General features: G+C 28.5%; 1 protein-coding gene across 1 annotated transcript; it reads right to left on the reverse strand.

Moving 5' to 3' along the window:
• Nucleotides 1-2,441: 2,441 nt before the first annotated feature.
• LOC107437405 (peroxiredoxin) lies at nt 2,442-15,645 on the reverse strand. Its single transcript, XM_016049406.2, has 7 exons — nt 15,487-15,645; nt 11,871-11,934; nt 7,419-7,560; nt 6,574-6,709; nt 5,569-5,669; nt 4,026-4,156; nt 2,442-2,604 (listed from the first exon to the last, which is right to left on the reverse strand). The coding sequence occupies exons 1-7, from the start codon at nt 15,517-15,519 to the stop codon at nt 2,519-2,521; spliced, it is 693 nt and encodes a 230-aa protein (XP_015904892.1). The 5' UTR covers nt 15,520-15,645; the 3' UTR covers nt 2,442-2,518.
• Between the last annotated feature and the right edge of the window lie 3,354 nt (nt 15,646-18,999).

An 18,999-nucleotide genomic window follows, 5' to 3' on the forward strand; every position in this document is an offset into this window, starting at 1 on the left:
ATTTGATCTATTGATCTTAATTCTGATATACTACTACTTAATATCACTTACCATGGCACCATTTATATTAATTCTTATACATAAAGGTATACTACCAACATTTATTTTTCAAACAATTCATTTTTGATTTGATTTTAAAGCCAGTAATAACAAATAATTATTGAGAGAATATTTCTTTCTTATTTAAATAATATACTCAGTACCTATCATCAATCCTTTTTTGACAAGGATTTCAAAATTAAGTATTAAAATTGGTGTTATGAGTACACCCAAAATGTTCTTTATATTAGAGATGCACTAATTGTAGTTCATTAGGGAAAGTTTAGTCTTCATTAACTTGTCAAAAGCTGTTGACAGAACACCATTTATTTTGCTATATTTTCTCACAATTTACTGTTCTCAGCGACTTTATCCTTAAGAGATTTGATACTCGCTATTTGAACTCTTGTTAAAAATTGAAAGAAACAAAACAAAAATTTTACAAATTTTATGCCAACAATTGAGCACTCTATTTAATTATCATGCAAAATCATCAAAAACATTTTTTATTTTTATTATTCTAAAAAGTTAAGCAGGTAAAATATAAATGAAAACTAATACTAAATAATGAAAATGTTTACATTAAAAGTGAAAATGCTTTGGTTTTATAGTAAATTTTTAGCATTAAAATATTAATTATATATTCTAAGCACAGAAAAAGGTTTTAATGTTAGATAGAGTAAAAGGTTTGAAATAAGTTTATACAGGGTATGTGCTACATTTTAGATTTTCAAATTCATGACTTTTCATGACTTTCCATGACTAATTCCAAGAACTTTTCATGACTTAACGAAGTTACTATTTTCTCCCACAAAAACAGAATAATAAATTTAAAAAGCATTCTAATAACATTAATTAAAATGATAGGTATAACAATAACTGTTTTACTCTGCATCTTCATATTTATTGATTTTAAATTTAAAAAACAGAGTAAAGAAATAGTTGAAGCAATAAAATAGTTGAAAAAATAATAGCTGAGCAAATAATTTTTTTCTCTTTTTTTCTGCAGAATTATATTCTAAAGATACTTTTCTTGTTCATCAGAAAGTAAAGAAATACTCCTGATTTTTCTGTTCTCATTTCGGAATTAAAAAAATTTGCCAATGACTGGCTTGCTTCAGCTAGAATTTTAAATCGATAAAATAAAAAAAAAGATGAATAATAATAATTCTGAAATCACATAAGTTTACAAGATACTTTGCTCTAGAAATGATGCTTTTAATTTCATTTTTAGAAAGCACAGCAAAATTTAAAAGAAAGAAAATGATAAAAACTTTTTATATTCTAATAAAATATGACTCAGAATGGGGATTTTGTTACAAATTCAGATATCCGGAACACCATGAAATTGGGGAGGGATTCCAATTTAAAAATAAAATTTTTAGGCGACCTAAATCCATGACTTTTAATGATTTTTTTTTTTTTTAAATAGTTAAATTCATGAAATTTCATGACAAATTTTGTTCAATACCGAAATCTGTGACTTTCCATGATTTTTCATGACTTTCCAGGTGTGCGGATACCCTGTTTATATCATATTGTTTATATCATATTGTTTAAGTCATATTTTCTGAAAAGAAAAAAAGCACTAATATTGCTTAACTCTAATTGTTTTCTGTTAAATACTGTTCAAACTTGCTATTTGTTCTTTCTTAATACTTGAATAAAGCAGTATCTAACTGATAACATAAATAAATTGTTGATATACCTTATTACATTGCTCTATTTTTTACCTAAACGAAAAATATTTTAATGAATTTGCACAAAATGGCTGTTTGCAGATAAAAATTAATGCTAATCAAACTGAAATCAGATTTCTCACACTAATGGTTCTGTATTTAGCATATTTACAAAGTTCACCTTCCCTTAAGTTTTAAATGAAAGCTTATGAAAGAAAGTAGGTATTAATCTAGTATACAATTTGTCAACTTTCTACAGCCAGAGTGGTAACTTGAATGGCCTTTAAAAAAAACTTTTTAACAATAAAGATAAATTAACAATGACTCATGGATAAACTTTTCGAAAATAATGGGCTAGAACTAAAATACTAAGTGAATTACAACTTCACTTTGACTTGATCATTTTGCACCCTCCCCCCCCCCTTCTAGTATCTTCAGAAGGAAGTTGTATCACTCCATATGAATAATGCTATTTATTCACAGCTAAACACTTTCAGAAACTTTAACAGTTTTCTAATGAAATCCCCCAACCAAGTATTTCACATTTGTGCAAGTTTGTACAGAAATTTCTTCATAACCCATAGCTTTCTCATTGAATAAAAATATGCAAATAATTTTTAGGCAGGAAAGAATATCAGGTGAAAGGATGTGTTTAGACATTGCAAATAAAAACAATAAAACAAATCTAATGACTTACGTAAAAAAAAAATAAATTTTTCACTATAAATTCTAAATAGTTATTTTATTGCTCAGAGTAACCACAAAAAATATATTTTAACAACAAACATAACAAAAACTGATCAATTAACTTTCTCGAAATATTCCATGGCCTTTTTCACATCTGGTTTGATGGTAGGAGAATCAGGTTTCCAATTTGCTGGGCACACTATAAAAGACAAAAAGAAACCTATTATGAAACTGAATTACAAAAGAAAAGTAATTTCATTAGATCACATGAATTGATTAAACATAAAAAATTTACTAGTTTCATAAATTTCTGAATAATTCAAACTCAATACACAACAAATTTATTAATACTCATACTTACTTTCAATTCTTCAATTTGAAGATTCTTTTTAGAGATAGATTTTAATAAACAAAACAAATTATTAAATTATGCGAGATGTGAGAAAAAAAATGTGATTTCCTTAGCTGATCTCCTGAAAAATGTGATTTCCTGTGATTTCCTGGATTTTCTTCACGTGATATCCATTTTTTTTCATATTATAAGAAATAGTATTCAGATGGCACAAAAATCGCAAATAATCATAAAGAAGCGGAAATTGGCAGAAAAGTGAAGGATTCTCATCCGTACATACTTTATATTAACAGGTCGCAAATGTTTTTAAATAAATGTAAAGGCAAAGGAGTTTTGTTTATTTTGATTGTTAAAAGTGTCTGGAAAAGAGATCCTTCCAGTAATCAGATGTCTGGATATGCGACTTTGTATTGTAATTCATTCGAAAAAATATGGATTTATTACAGGCAAGCAATTATTCATATGGTTATGAATAAACAATAAAAATAAATGCCAAATAAATTAATCCCAAAGTTTATTTTCAATAAATGAACATGGATGGATAAAAAAGAAAAAAACTAGAAAACATGCAATCTTTAAATGGTCACTTCAGTAACATTTACAAATGAAAAACAGCATAATATTTATTTTTCAAGCAATAACTGCCATAATGTTGAATCAAAGTTAGACAAATTTTAAAACTGGCATATATCCCTATAATTTAATTTAGAAAAGCAGATAGATAAAAATTTAGATAAAAACTAAAAACTCCATTGAATATAAATATTTCACTAACTTAACTCTGGAATAATTTGATTTTTGAAAGCTCACATATTTTTTCGATAGACCTAACTAAACTCAATGGTGCGACAGCTCACAGAGGGCCAAGGCCCACTGTGCCTATATCAGTTTTTTTTTACCTTGCACTCATGGGTGCAGGAACAGATGTTCCAGTTGGATGGTGAGCCAAATGCGGAAACCCCAGTGTTTAGTACCCAAGTATGCTTGGTACTCATTTTATCGACCCACTGAAAAGATGAAAGACGGAGTCAACATTGCCTGGCCTAAGAATGGAACTCAGGACTAGTGGCATAACAGCACAAAGCACTACCACACTGCCACTGGGCATCTCTCATAAGACTTAAACCTTTATAAAATTTTTGGCAATTGATGTTTTGATATAAAACACTAATTTATGGCAAATAACTAATGTCTTGAAATAATACATTATAATAATAGATATTTTGAAAAAGAACCAGTTTAGTAAAATAAAAAATAAAATTTATTACCTTCACCATGTTTTTCATGAAATTGAAATGCTTTAATAAGGCGTATTGTTTCATCAACAGAACGGCCAATTGGAAGATCATTAATAGTTATTTGGCGAACAACTTGATTTGGATCAATGATGAATAATCCCCTAGAAAAATAATGAATGAATTTTATATGCATATATAGACACATAAATATATTAGTAAACAATTAAAATATTCTCATACCTGCCAACATTAGAGAAATAAAATAACGGAGATTTAAGTAGCAACATTTTATTAGGCTACGAGTTAAGTTTTGATACATTAGGCATAATCATGTAAGTCAAAAAGAGAAATTCAAAATTGGAAATAATATAAGCACTTAACATTTAGCGAAATAATATATATACAAATCTTAATATAAAGATTTTTTAAACCATTATTTATAAATACTTGAACTATTTTATATTATAACAGTCGTTAAACAGCCGACCCAATTTAGGGTTTACAACTATTAATGTTCAACTCCGTAGCCTTGTAATTTTGAACCCAGTCCAAGGAACTCCTGGATCAAGCATTGGAAGAAATTAGCCATCGTGGAGGACTTTTTGATGGAACTAACCTGCATTTGTATTACATGGAGAGGAAAATTATGAAAACCTCCCACAGTTAGCCTGACAAGGGGACTCCTACCCATGATCTGTCGTTTACCACTGAAGATATTTTACAACAGCACTGTGGTCAGTGCAAGGTGGATGCGGAATTCGTATCGACCAGCCGATGCTGAGATTCAAGCCCGGTTCACCTCATTGGAAGGCTAATGCTCTATCTCCTGAGCCACCACTCAACATATTGCAATACTGGCAATAGCACTACCTGTTGAGGAATAAGAGAAGTATTTTTGCCATCAGCGAATATTTTATCTCCTAATTTTTTTTTTAAATTCAACAAATACGGAGAAATTTAAGAATATAAGGGTAAACTGGAGATAGTAGTAAAATACAGGAATCTTCATTAAAAGAACAGGAGACTTGGAAGGTATGCATTCTATGATGAAACATTTTGAAATTGAACTAAAAAGCATGCTTAAGTAAACAGGTATTTTGTCTCAATTTATTTCCAATATATTGTTATATGCTTGAACTTAACATGAATCTTAAATAAATTCATAATGAAGAAAAATAAAATAAAACACTGTCAATAGCACTTTTCAAGCATTAATAAAATAAGTAATTAGTATAAAAAATAAAATTATAAAATCATTTGTACTACTATAATGATCTGCAATAATTTTATTATAATACCACTTGAATGTGTTACCTTAGTAAAATAAGAAATAAGAAGATAAAAATTTTATATATTATATCATTATCATATTCATAAACTAAATGTGGGAATATGAAATGTTCCTAGTTCCTACATTTTATGGAATGAATCAAAAAATGTTAACTAAATTGATTTATAGCTCAAAGCATAGTGAACATGAAGTTCCATTTTTATCTACGAAAGTAACAGAATAACCATTTTGAACAGAATCATTTCTCGGGATGCAAAAGCAAATGTAAAAAATTTGTTATACCTTAAAGCTATTCCTGCATCTAAAAGAACTCCATAATCTTTCGCAATCTGCTTGTTCAAATCAGAAACTAAAGGAATATTCATAGTGCCAAGTCCACCTTGCTATAAAATTAAAAATTAAAAGGTGAAAATTATTTTTAAGAAAAATAATTGTACATAAAACCTATAACATTTATTACAATTTAGTTACAAAAATGCTGAAAACATTGATAGCATATTCAAAGCATACATATTCCTAAAAATATGTGAAATGTTTCATGTGTATTAAAAAAAAATATTATCTAATTTTTAATTAAAGAAAACTTTAAAACTTAATTACATTCTAAATCTTAGGCTCTATTTTTTAAATTTTGTAAAATACATTCAAATTAAAAATTATCTATAAAAGAAAATAAGCAGCAATAAGAAATATTAGACCAGACTCATATATTTGAATTCTCATAGTTTTTCAGACTGATGATCAATGATCTCTAAAATGGTGAGTTTTAAATTAAACTATATACATTTAAATTATTATGTCTCAATGAATTGGAACTAGGAAATGTTTTGAAATCAAACACTATTGTTTTTTTGTTTTTTTTTCCTATATAGAACAATAAATGCTGAGTCCCTCACTTTTTACCTACAAAATTATTGTTTCTAGAAACATTGAAATCTTGCAGCCACAATTCTAATATGGATCAGCTGTTAAGAGTCAGGGATAAAATAGAATTAAAAAGACACTATATATCCATATACTCTTAACAAATCATCAGATATTTCATATTAAAAGTTATTAGTTCAAACTTGCTAAAAAAATACATAACTTGATTTATAAGATTTTATTTTGGTTTACTTTTCATTTTTGTCATTTAAGTACAATATATTTATTATAAAAAATTTTGAAATTAATAAAATCTATTTTTACCACAGATGACCTCATAAGTTAATCATAATATAAGTAAAAAACAACTCCTAGACATTTCAAAAATTAATTCATAATTTAAAATAAAAAGAATATACATACCTTTCGAGGAGTATTAACCCAAGCTAAGTGACTAAAATGTGAATCCACTGATACTGCAAGTACTTCAGTATTTAAAGATTGAAATTCTTTAGCCTTTTCACTAAAAGCTATTATCTCAGTTGGGCATACAAAAGTGCTGAAATAAAAAGTAAAATTAATATCAAAAATAACTCATGATCCAACTTCAGAATTACATACTTTTTATTAGTGTTGCTTAAAAATTGCTAAGATAGTTAAAAGCATTTTAAGTCTCGAGAACTAAATAACAACTTAATTCTCAAAAAATATGAAAGGCAAAATAACAAACAAAACAATATTAATCTGCAATGCACTACAATGAGAAAAAAAACTACTAGCAATAAGCATTACACAGAAATTTAAACCACTGTTAAAAGTTTAAATGGATTTAAAAGAAAACTATGACAACTCATCACTGAATATTTAATACTAAATTTATCGAGAAACTCTTCAAAATCTACCATCCCAATAACTGTTTATAATAGATTAGATTGTAATAAATTTAAATTGTTTGAGACAACTTCGGAAAGCGTCCTACTCTCTAACTCTACCCGGTTTTTTTTAACATTTTAAAAAAAAAACTTAAAAAATAAAAAATATAATAATAAATTCCAATAAACAGATATACTATACAACAAACTTATCAAGTATTTTTGTAAAAAAAATATATATATGTTTTCAATCAAATATTTAACTATACTTAATGCATAATTTAAGCTTTAGTAACAATTATAATAAAAACTTTCTTGGATGCATTAACAAAAAGAGGGGCATTAACAAAAACTTAGTTAAATCTTAATCACTTTACGATACAAAGAATTACTTACAAATCTAAAGGATAGAAAAAAAGCACTACATATTTTCCTTTATAATCTGTTAAGCTGACTTCTTTAAATCCCCCATTAACAACAGCAGTAGCTTTAAACGTAGGAGCTGGTTTAGTTACTTCCGCAGCTTGACAAGTAGAGCCTTAAAAATAAGATACAATAAAGTAAAAAAAGCTATAAAACTTATATATTAGAAAAAAAGTCAGTTAAAAAAAATAGTCTTAAAAAATTTATAAGCTAACTAAGCTTTAAAGTTAATTTTTTAAAGATTAAAACTATGCTCATTTTAAGTAACAATTTAATGAAGACAGAGCTTAGTAAAACAAATCTATTAATTAGAAATTTAAATCATCAAGAAAAAGTATTGCTCGCTTGCAATCAACATAACATCAAGCACAATAACACATTTGAAGGAACCAAAAAATTCGGATTAGCAAAAAATATGCGATTTATAGCAATGAAACGTCACATTCTTTGCGTATTATCATTTGCCCATGCATTGCCAGCACTTATAAAAATTCAAATTTAATATAACAATAAAATACTCTACAGCAGTGGTGGGGAAACTTTTTTTAAGACGGGCCATTTGTAATAACTAGACAATCGTAGCGGGCCAAAGAATAATGCTTAATCGTTAAAAAATTTATGTGTTCTATAAACATATACATATATTATTATATACACTTATTATTTTAATAGTAAAAAAGCAAAAGGTAAGAAAATTATAAGCACAAAATATAAAATGAATTTAGTGTAGTTCTTGATGTGAAGTATTATCACTTTATTTTCTGGTGTCATTACTGATTGATGGTGCATGAGAAAAATGAAATTGAGACTGTTTCTTCAAAATTTCATCATAGTCCGGTTCCATTTGCGAAGCAGAAATTCTTAAAACTGATGAAAGGTGCTCATCTGTAATTCTGATTCTTAAAGAAGTTTTCTTAAGCTTCATTGTTGAAAAGATTTGTTCGCATACATAAGATGAGCCGAACATTGTCATTATCTTCATTGCATGAGTAATGAGAATAGGGAAATTATCTGGACTTAAATTTTTATAAAATTCTAGCAATGGTACTGCATGAAAAGTTTGTTTCAGGAGAGTATTACAGTTCAGTTCTATTACCTCAAGTTAAAATTTTGCATCAACTTCTTCGTAATTAACATTGAATGGGGTCGCAAAAATACTAAACTCTGGTTCCATTTTTCTGATAATTGCCAGTATCGCTGATATCTGTACTTTCATCCATGGTAATTGAATAAAAAATAAATTTTTGAGTTTTTGTAGTCAGTTGTGAAATTAGATTTTTATCAATATTTTCAATTCTCTCGGTGATTGTTCTTCTTGAGAGAGACAGTGACTGAAAATCATTTTTCTTTTCAGAGCACATAATATCGCACACATCTATCATGCACTGCTTTATAAATTCACCATCTGAAAATGCTTTATTAGATTTAGCAATATTATAAGCCAACACATAACTGGCTTTCGTAGCGCATCTTTGAGAATGATTAGCTCTCTGAAATAATTGTTGTTGACTTGATAAATTTTTTATTAAATCTTACGATTTAATTTTTTTCACCTCTTCACTTAACGATGAGTAGGAGTGGTTTTCATGTTTGCTCTTGAAATGGCGTTGAATGTTATATTCCTTTAAAACTGCAACAGTTGTATTGCAAAGTAAGCACACAGGTTTTTCTTTAAATAAAGTAAAGAAATATTTCCACGTCCATTCTTCTTTAAAAACTCGACATTCTGAATCCACTTTTCTTTTTTTTAACGCCCATTTTACACATTACCTACTACGGAGAACAACACACAGAAACGCAATTGACGAAAGCTTACTGCTAACTAATGCTCTTGCGCGAGTCCTCTTAAAATGAAATTATAATTTTATTAAACTTTTATAACGTTTATACAAAAATTGTAAAGCAGTTTGAAGCAAAGGAAACAAGAACTAGAGCAGACGCAAATCGCGAAGCTTTTTGGCTGTGATTGGTCAATTCATTTTCATGTGACGTCACAGTACCCTCCTCTTTGGATATTCATGGGCAAAATTCTGTATTCATGAAATTAAAATAGTTCTTCAATATTTTGATGACTGTCAATTAATGGCCTATTATATTTTGGAGAACTTCGTGAATTTATATTTCCCAGGCAAGATTGAGTTCTATTTTGGAAGATTAAAATTGCCACTCGAGTGTAGGAACGAAAATCAGTTAAGAACTGCTTTTGAGTCTTCGGCCCACGGACTATTGAGGCAGTGGGAGCTTCGGGGATTACACAAACAATTACTCGAGTCACAGCGGATAGTTGCAGATGACTGACTAAGTCGCTCACTAACTGATCATCGGGCGGCCTCGCTTGTATTTATACCTACCTGCAAGGATTGTTCGGGAATTGGATATTTCCGGATCTTTCGAGAAAACAGAACAATGAATCGAAAATGCGAGAGTGTCTGGAAGTTTCGAGCGAAGATGAGTCATCTGTTTAGGTCGGATGGATTTGTCCAGAATACTATTGTGTTTTGAATATCGCCGCAGGTAGTTTTTATGCGGGTCGTCACATTACGAAGTAAGAACGCGGTCAAACATTCTCCCGACGGCACTCTTAAACGGGCCGGATCAAGCCTTTCCGCGGGCCGTAGTTTCCCCATCACTGCTCTACAGTAATGATTCAGATCATAGTCGAAAGCAACAAACATATAAATTAGATTAAAAAACCTTTATCTACACAAAAAATTATTTCAGAAAAATTCAAATTCTTTTTTAATGAATTTATATTTTTCATTATTATTAGAAAAACCAACAAATAATCAAATAATAGAAGACCCTATGAAAAGATCATTTTTAAAATTTTCTTTATTTTACATTTCTCTTAATATTTCTCAGTTTTTATTTAGTTAAATTAACTAACACGCTAATTTAACAAAGTACTAAACAATACAACATGTTTATGAGCTCTTCTCGCAACTGTCTTGAACTCAACATTCATAACATGAGGTGAAATTTTTTTGTCATCTAATTAAAAAAAAAATCACATTTTTTCTTAATGCAATTTATTAATAGAATAAAAAGAAATTTTGTACACCTTTCACTAGTAATTTATTAACAAATTTTAAAAAATGCAATTAAAACAAAAATTTAATCAGTTGGAAAAAAAAACATTTGTTTATAATTAATTTTTCATTTTCATTTTTAATTTTTATTTTTTTAATAAATATGCACATACCATCTATGAAATATATAATTATATCTCTGATTACAAAAATTTACCACTGCATTTTGTTTTGAAACAATCATTTTTGTGACTTCACAAACAAATGATCCTTGCTTTTCTCAATTTTTTAGCTTGGTTATAAAAGACAAGCGTCCCATTGCCTTCAATACAGTATCAATAGTGCTTTGACAACTTTGTGAAAATTGTAAAATTACTAATATTACAATAAAACATGTATTATTCACAACATGTATGATTAAGTACAAAAAAAAACCTGAAAAAAGAAAGAAACCCTCAAGAACCTTTCTAGTGCTTGTCCTCAGTCCTCAGCCTAAATCAATAAATTTTCAGAAAAAAATAGTTCTCCAAGAAAGTAATTATAAGAACATTAAACCAAACCACTAATTATTGATTTTAAAAGAAATCTTCATATTTGAAAATTCCTGTTTACATAAAAATAAAGTCTGTGCTTGTTTCTTTTTCACACACATTAGGAGAAAAGGTGAAACACAGTCTTTAATCAATGACACGTCTCAAAGTGAAAAAAAAATTTCAGTTTATTTCAAGAAGATAAAGTGAATTTGAGATTCTCAGTAAAATCTTAAAGTTTCAATCAATTTTTTTTTCTTTTCTTTGCACCAATGATAAAAGTTTTTGATTTTTCCTTTTTTTTTTTTGGTGCAAAATATTATATAATAAAAAACCAAAAAGACTAACTTGGTCTCTTGTCCATCTTACAAAATGTCACCAATCGAGTTGCACTTGTAACATTGTGCAAGAATCCAATATTTTAAACATATTCTTCGAAAAATCATACCACATTGAGTAAAATATGCATTGTTTCTCATTGTTTCAATAAGAATTTCAGCAATTAATGGAAAATTGCACAGTTTTGTCATTGATAAATAATCTACTATTACTTCCATTTATAAGTGATAACTTCTCAGCAAATAAATTTCAAGCATAAACAATAGCAAGACAAAACCTTGCCTTTTATTCAAATACAGAAATACTTTACTTTTCCAGAATAAAGCTTGACAATACTTTATTTTTCTTCAGTTATAGCAATTACCTCATTTTATATTAATACCTCATACTAGATTAATAATAATATAATAATAATTTTAGATTAGAATTAGATTAATAAATTTGATTTATAAAATATTCAAATATCACAAAAAAATTAAAACATTTCACAAGAGTAAGTTTAAATCAAATGCTTTTTTCTAACTTACTTATAAGAAAATTGCGGGAAACAGTATGTTGAAAGTTAGATTCCAGAGGAACCAAGTTTCGTCCCTGGAAAATAAAAGTTTAAAATACACAAAACCTGTTTGGTGGCTTTTCTGATATATTTAAAACTGAATAAATCAAATTTCTCATTCTTTAAATAAAAAGGATTCAATAGAACATCTCTCATAAATGATAACTAAGTTCAGAAAGAAAATTTTTTAAATAATAGTATAATGAAGTATAATTCATTACTGCAATTTCACCATTTATGAATTCTATGTTTATAAACTTTAAAAGCATATAACTCAGTCAGGGCTTGATTTAGAAATCTGGAGCCTGTAGGAACAGGAATGTCTGAGACCTCACTAGTTATAAATTCAAACCATTTATAACATAAGTTAATTATAATATATTAGTAAATTTTAACTTATATTTATTTCAATAATTTTATATTTATTTTAAAAATTTGTTAATTCATGATTCCAATTGACTATTTTTAACATTTAAAGAGGCCCCAAAAAGGAATGGGCACAGGTTTTTTAGGCCTTAAACTGAGTTTTAAAAAAAAAATTAAACAGTTCTAATATTTTTTTTTAAAAAAAAATAACTCTGGTAGTCATTTACTCCAATTTTTCGCAGCATTCGGAAGTTTAAAAAAAAATGTCCTTCAGTTTTACAAATAGAACACAATATGTTAAAACACTACAGCCAGTTTTAAAAGTTTAAAAAAATAAAGTGAATTAAAATGAACCCAAGAATCATTTAAACAAAGATTATTAGAACAACTTTTTTTTTTTCCAACTAAGTTATATGCATTTGAAGTCTGCTAACATGACACTAAATAATTAAATTGACCAACATTACAATTCAGTATAATGCAATGATGCAAGTCTTTATTAAATTTAAATTACATACTTTACATCTGTATTAAATTTAAATCTATACTTTGTTAAATTTAAATTACATACTTTACATTTAAATTTAGTACTGAGAAATCACAAAAGACATTCAAATGTGCATTATAAGTGCCTTTTTCAAAGGTTCAAACTAGGTTCCTTAACATTTTTGAAAATATCTGGCTAAACATAAATAATTTAAGCAAAAAGTAATCTTTTTGCAGCTGCTCCTATTTAGGAATATAGCCTTTCTTGGGAGAATTTCCATATTGGGACTTGTGCCAAAATGGCACCTAGGTAGTAGCAGATGAAAAACAAAATAATTATCATAAAAATTAAGGTCAATTTATAAAGTAAAGCTCATCTTAACCCCTGAGTAATTTATATCATTATTTTTTTTAAATTCAAAATACAATAATAATGCGGTTTTGATGGGCATCTTTATCTGATTTTCTTTTGATTTAAAACTATAATTGTATTGTTTTTGAAAATCAAGTAGGAATGAAAACTTCTTGCCCAACAAGTAGACTTTTTTTATTTAACCCTTTCGAGCCGACTGTCACATATATGTGCCAGCAAGAAACGTGCTCACTTCCCGGCTGACACACCCGCGTGTCAGAGAGTTTTCTCGTTCACCCCCGACCGTCACTTATTTGTGCCAGCGTTTCGGAACGTTTTAAAAAATGAAATTTCTTCCAAAAGATGGCATTGTATGTCCATATGGTTTCAGATACATGTAGATTTGACCTTCTACTCAAGATGAAAGTACATTCACGTGGTTTTTAGGGGAAGGAGTGGAGGGGGGGAATGTTTTATGAGGGCTCTTTAAATTAGCACGTGATATTTATTTACAGTAAGTAAGGGAGTTTTTTTTTCCCTCGCTACTTTCGATTTTCGGATTAGTTTTTAGTGGATAAATAGATCTTGTAGGCTTGAATTTTTTTTCTTTTTACCGTTAGAATGTCGAAGCGTCGAAAAATTTTAACTGAGCTGCAAGTTCAGATTTGTAATGTTAAATGTTTTAAAATAACAAGTACATAATGAAAATAAAATGTGTAAAATATACATTTAAACAAGAAATAACTTAAGTAAAGTAAATAAAGTATCCATAGAAATATATATAAAGCATATGTCACTTAAATACTCTACAGAACAATATTAAACAACGTGCTGATATTTCGGTAATTTCATGGAATTAGGCTTAACATCAAAAAACCCTCCGGCCCTGGGGAGACACACGCTAGAGAGACTGCCGGCCTCAGCGGTAAGCGCGCTTTCGCGCTTTGCGTCGCGAAAGGGTTAAGAATGGATTCAGTGCCCGTGCTAAGCATTTGCCACCTCGCCAAATGCAATAAAATCGTAAATTCAGCTATTCCTATTCCTTCCCATTCATTGCACAATTACTCCTCCCCATTTGCAAATTGACTCTTGATTTGAATTTTATAAAATAATTCAATTTATAGTAAATTTGTATTTTAATTTGAAGTTTTTCACAGAAAAAAAATTAAATTTAAAAAAATTTAAAATTTTGCCTCAGACCAAAAATCTTGAAAATTGACTAATACTTTTGACATTCGGATAATTTACTGGCTAATAGTTTAAAAACCTTAGAACTGGCCCTGCTATTATTTTTTTTTACTTTGTTATCATTTGATTATCCTTATATATTCCAAATTCATTTAATGGTCCATGCATAACTTCTGACAAATTGTTTGTCATAACCGATTATATATGCAGTTAAGTAAAAGGCATTGGGTCAGTACCACAATATGGAATTCGTTCAAAATTCCTTCAGATTTTAGAAAACAAACAATTGTTTGACGGTCCACTTAACGAACGATCTAGCTCTTAGTTTTCATGTGACATCATTATTCTTTAGTTAAAGATAACTCTTTTATCAATATTTTAAATAATTCTACCAAGAAAATGACAATAAAAAAGTTATAACCATAGAAAATAAAACACAATCATGACTTCAAGAAACTTTCGTACGGAATCTGATTTGATCGCTTTACTTAAAATGCACAAAAACTTTCCTTATGAATCTGATTTGATCGCTTTGCTTAAAATGCACAAAGTAAATTCTCAATTTTCTATGAAATTTTATATTGATGAAAAAGTTACAATAAATACTTTCGGGGCAGCGTTGGAAAATATTTTGAATTAAAATGAAGATTTTGTATTCAAAACATTTCAATTCAACTCAAAATTGCTTGTTTATAACAATAAGAAAAGAATGGAATATCGTCACTCCTCTATTAAAATTAAAACCATTTAAACTTATTTGTCAGCAATTCCTTTTATATCCATAATTACAAACCTTTCTTTTACAGATATTGTATATTTTTATAACTTTAATCCTCAATTGTTATTTCTCATGATTTCAATTCATATCAGAAATGAATTGATACTGTTTTCTATGTACAAAATGTTTAAAATACCAATCATAAAGAATCAATAAAAATTTTGTAAATAACTCATTTAAATTGAAAAGGATTGAGATATAACCAAACGTCCTAAATACGACCCTATGAAAAGATTTTTTTTTAAAGTAAATTTGAACAGAAAACATTACTATACTTATAACAAAGATCCCGATAAAGAAATTCGCGCGGCTACTCTTGTTTTGGTAATGCAGTCGGGATATCTGTATTTTAGTCTGAGAATAATAATGATAAAATAACTAATAAAAAGAAATAGAAAAATAATAGAGAATAAAAACCTTGCTAAGAATGCTTCTTGCAAAGCGAAACATGTTGGTAAAACTTTATAAATATTAATATACTGTGTGAAAAAAGAAAATTGTACTCTGTTTCGGACGAACCAGACGTGATAAAAACCCGATATAAATGATAGATTGATTGTAAACAACAAGGGCTGAACTAGATCGCAAATGATCACGCGAATGATCATTTACGATTGAAACGTTCGAATACGCCATCTAAGGAGAAGACCGGTTCCATGGTATGACACTTTCCTCTCCTCCTTTTCCCAGCCTCTGGAATGTACCACGATATTTTCCCCTTTCCTTATTACTTTTCATATTTAAATGTCACAAATATTTTTTAAAGTTTCCACGACGCGTTTTTTTGAAACTATGTTCAATGTAGTTTCCAGTTCCATGTAGTTTCTTTAAAATTTTATTAATTTCAAAAAAGCATTGAATTTAATAATTAATTAATATTTATTCAAAGTAATAATAATATTCAGTTTGTTTTCATTTACATTGCATTAACATTTTGTTATTTTTAAATAAAATAAATAATCCATTTTTGTTGTGTGTAATAAAACGAAATTCTTGCGGAAATGCATTATAAATTATTATTTTTATATAATATTATCAAATTATTTAAATCTGAAAAATTTTAATCAAATTTGATACTGATTGAAATAATTTACATTAGCTTAATTAATTTATTTGCAAAGTTTATAAGCAAAAAACTACGTTGCTTAAACAGTGCTAAATATTTCAAATGAATCTCTATAAATATTTCTTGACATATATCCTTGTATTTTAGGAAAATATATAAACCATATTTGTTACAAAAAAAAACAGTTTGAACTGATTTCCGAGGCTCAAAATCTTATAAGACGTTTTAAAGTGTCCTCCAGATAGCCTTAAGCAACCAGTAAACCTAACTTGGTACAGCTAAGCACAACAAGATATCATTGCTAGAATCCCCCCCCCCTCAAGAGAAGGGCAACATTGCAATATTGATTTGTTTCAAAATCCTTTTTACTGGTTATTTTAGGGCCACCTATAGTTACTTTATTTGTTTTAAACAGTAATAAATCTTTTTAAAAATCTTCGATCTATATTTGTATGCATATATGGGTATTATATGAAAATTTTATGCCAACTTTTAAACATGAAACAAGCTTCAAAAGATTCCACTGACTCAAAAGGTTTTTCAAAAAAATCAAAAATTATTGGCTAGGAAATGGGCTAAAGAGTACGTAGAACAGAACTCTCTACCTATGGCAATACTTTGCATGTTTTCGCCATTAGCGTGTGGACAGTCATGGGAAAAAGAAGTACGTTAGTTTCTGTCTTGATTTTCAAATAGATTAAGAACTTTTAAGTTGGAAAATTAGATAGAACTGGAAACTATACAGAACTGAAAACTATATTGAACAATGTTCTAAAAGCAAGCACCGTGGAGAAAGGGGAAAATGTCGTATAACATTTCGATTGAACTGAGATGATGAGGAGAGAAAAAGGTGGAGTAACATGAAATGGAACTGCTCTTCTGCCCAGATAGCGTATTCGATAGTTGCGATCGTGAATCCTCGAAATAACTCCAAGTGTACAAATTTCATTGGTAAAATGCCCAAGCAATAGTCTTAAACAAAGGAGCTGCATAGCATTTTCCAACTTTTTCAAAACGTGATTTTGTAGATGGTGATTTTACACCTCCTATGCTTTATTTATTTAAACAATATTAATTTTTTTTAAAAATTGTGCGTAATATTTTTTGGATGGGTATTTTCAGAAAATATAATGCTCATTTTTCGCATCAGAAATCAGTTTTAAGCGTTTCAAGCGTGTCAGGCAAATCTTTTTTAAAAAAGAAATGGAAAAAATAGTAGTAAATGTTAAATAAAGCAATGAGATCGTTATTGACGTCTTTTATCTTTCACCAAATTTAATAACTAACAGAAGTTAGAAGCAAAAGAGTTCTCACAAAGTTGTACTGTTTGTTTTACAATGTTGCAAAAGAGTGTCATATCAGTTGTACTTGGAATGAAAATTTATAAATATAATTTGCATTTGGATGAATTGCAAGAATCACGAGGATAGGTTTGATTGCGGGAGGAAAGAGAGAGGAATTAAAAAGCGGTTATTCTAAGCACCCTCAGCTTTCACCCTATATTTGAATCTGTTTTGATGTTTATTACATCTGCCATCCTCTACTGTAATTATTAAATATATTAATTGGTGACCACAACTTTGCTAACTTTTTCTATTTTCGATTTTCGTAAGTTTGCTAAAAAAAAATTGGGATTTATTTATTTTTTTTAAAAAAAATCGGAAAAATTATTGCCTATTTCAAATTCGCGATCGCAACACTCGAATACGCCATCTGGGGAGAGACCGGTTTCATGCTTTTAGCCCTTCTCCCTTCCCTCTCCTCCTCTTTTCAGTTGTATAGGAATGTACTACAATATTTTCCCTTTTCTTAATATTTTTCCTTTTTATTTAATAAGAATATTTTTTAAAATTTCCATAATACTTTTCTTTAGAACTATGTTTAATGTAGTTTTCAGTTCCATATAGTTTTTCAAGTTAAAGGATTTCAATCTATATGAAAATCAAGAGAGAAACTAACGTACTTCCTTCCTCTATGACTTTCCACACGCTAATGGGGAAAGCATGTGAAGTGTTGCCATAGGAAAAGAGTTCTGCTCTACGCCACCTGCAGCCCATTTCGATCGCCAATAAAGCAATGCGATCGTTATTAACATATATTAATGAAAGTTAAAAAGCAATTATTCTAAATACTTTCAACCAATAATTGAACCTATTTTGATGTTTTTTACATCTGCCGTTCTCAACTGCAATTATTAAAATATTAATTTGTGAACAGAAATGTGCATACTTTTTCTATTTTCAATTTTGGTAAGGGTTCCTAAAATACAAATTAGGGATAGTTTTCACAGAACACCGTGTTTTTATTCCAATACTTCCATAAAATGTTACTTGAAAATTTTTAATGACAAAGTAAAAACTGTGCAATTCCACACTCTGTTTTTATAATAAAATAATTCTACGCACTTCTGCAACTATGTTTTAACTTTATTTTTAAGTAAATGCATTAAAATGGCAAGTAAAAGTAAACAATAAGTATACAGGCTTTTAGTATGTCATAATCGAAGTACGAAATTATAGCAATAACTTATTTGAAATCTTCTTTGAATAACTTATTAAAGCTCACAGTCCTTTTTCAAGGGGTGATTTTAAAAATGCGCCATCATGAGTAAACAGAAATTATTTTTTCCATATTATTTTAGCAAGTTTTATTTTCAAGTAAATACATTAAAATAGGAAGTAGCAATACTAAGTATTCTTACTTTTAGTGAACATTAATCTACGTACGTATAGATTTTATCCTTTTTTTCCTTACTATTACAATGGCCGAGGGCACAGGCGCGCAGAAGAGAACTTTCAACGGAAAAAAAAAATTCTGGATGAGAACAAAAAGATATTTAAATATTGGAAAGAGTTGATCAAACC

The sequence above is a fragment of the Parasteatoda tepidariorum genome, chromosome 12 (assembly GCF_982258835.1).
Source record: "Parasteatoda tepidariorum strain Cologne lab strain chromosome 12, Ptep-v5.0, whole genome shotgun sequence".
Taxonomy (NCBI): Eukaryota; Metazoa; Arthropoda; class Arachnida; order Araneae; family Theridiidae; genus Parasteatoda; species Parasteatoda tepidariorum.

Coding starts and splice junctions, on each gene's coding strand:
- LOC107437405 (XM_016049406.2), bottom strand. CDS start 15,519: ATGTTTCGCTTTGCAAGAAGCATTCTTAGCAAG. Junction 6,710..7,418: donor TTTTTCTATCCTTTAGATTT/GTAAGTAATTCT, acceptor TTTTTATTTCAG/CACTTTTGTATGCCCAACTG. Junction 2,605..4,025: donor TCATGAAAAACATGGTGAAG/GTAATAAATTTT, acceptor TGTCTTTTATAG/TGTGCCCAGCAAATTGGAAA.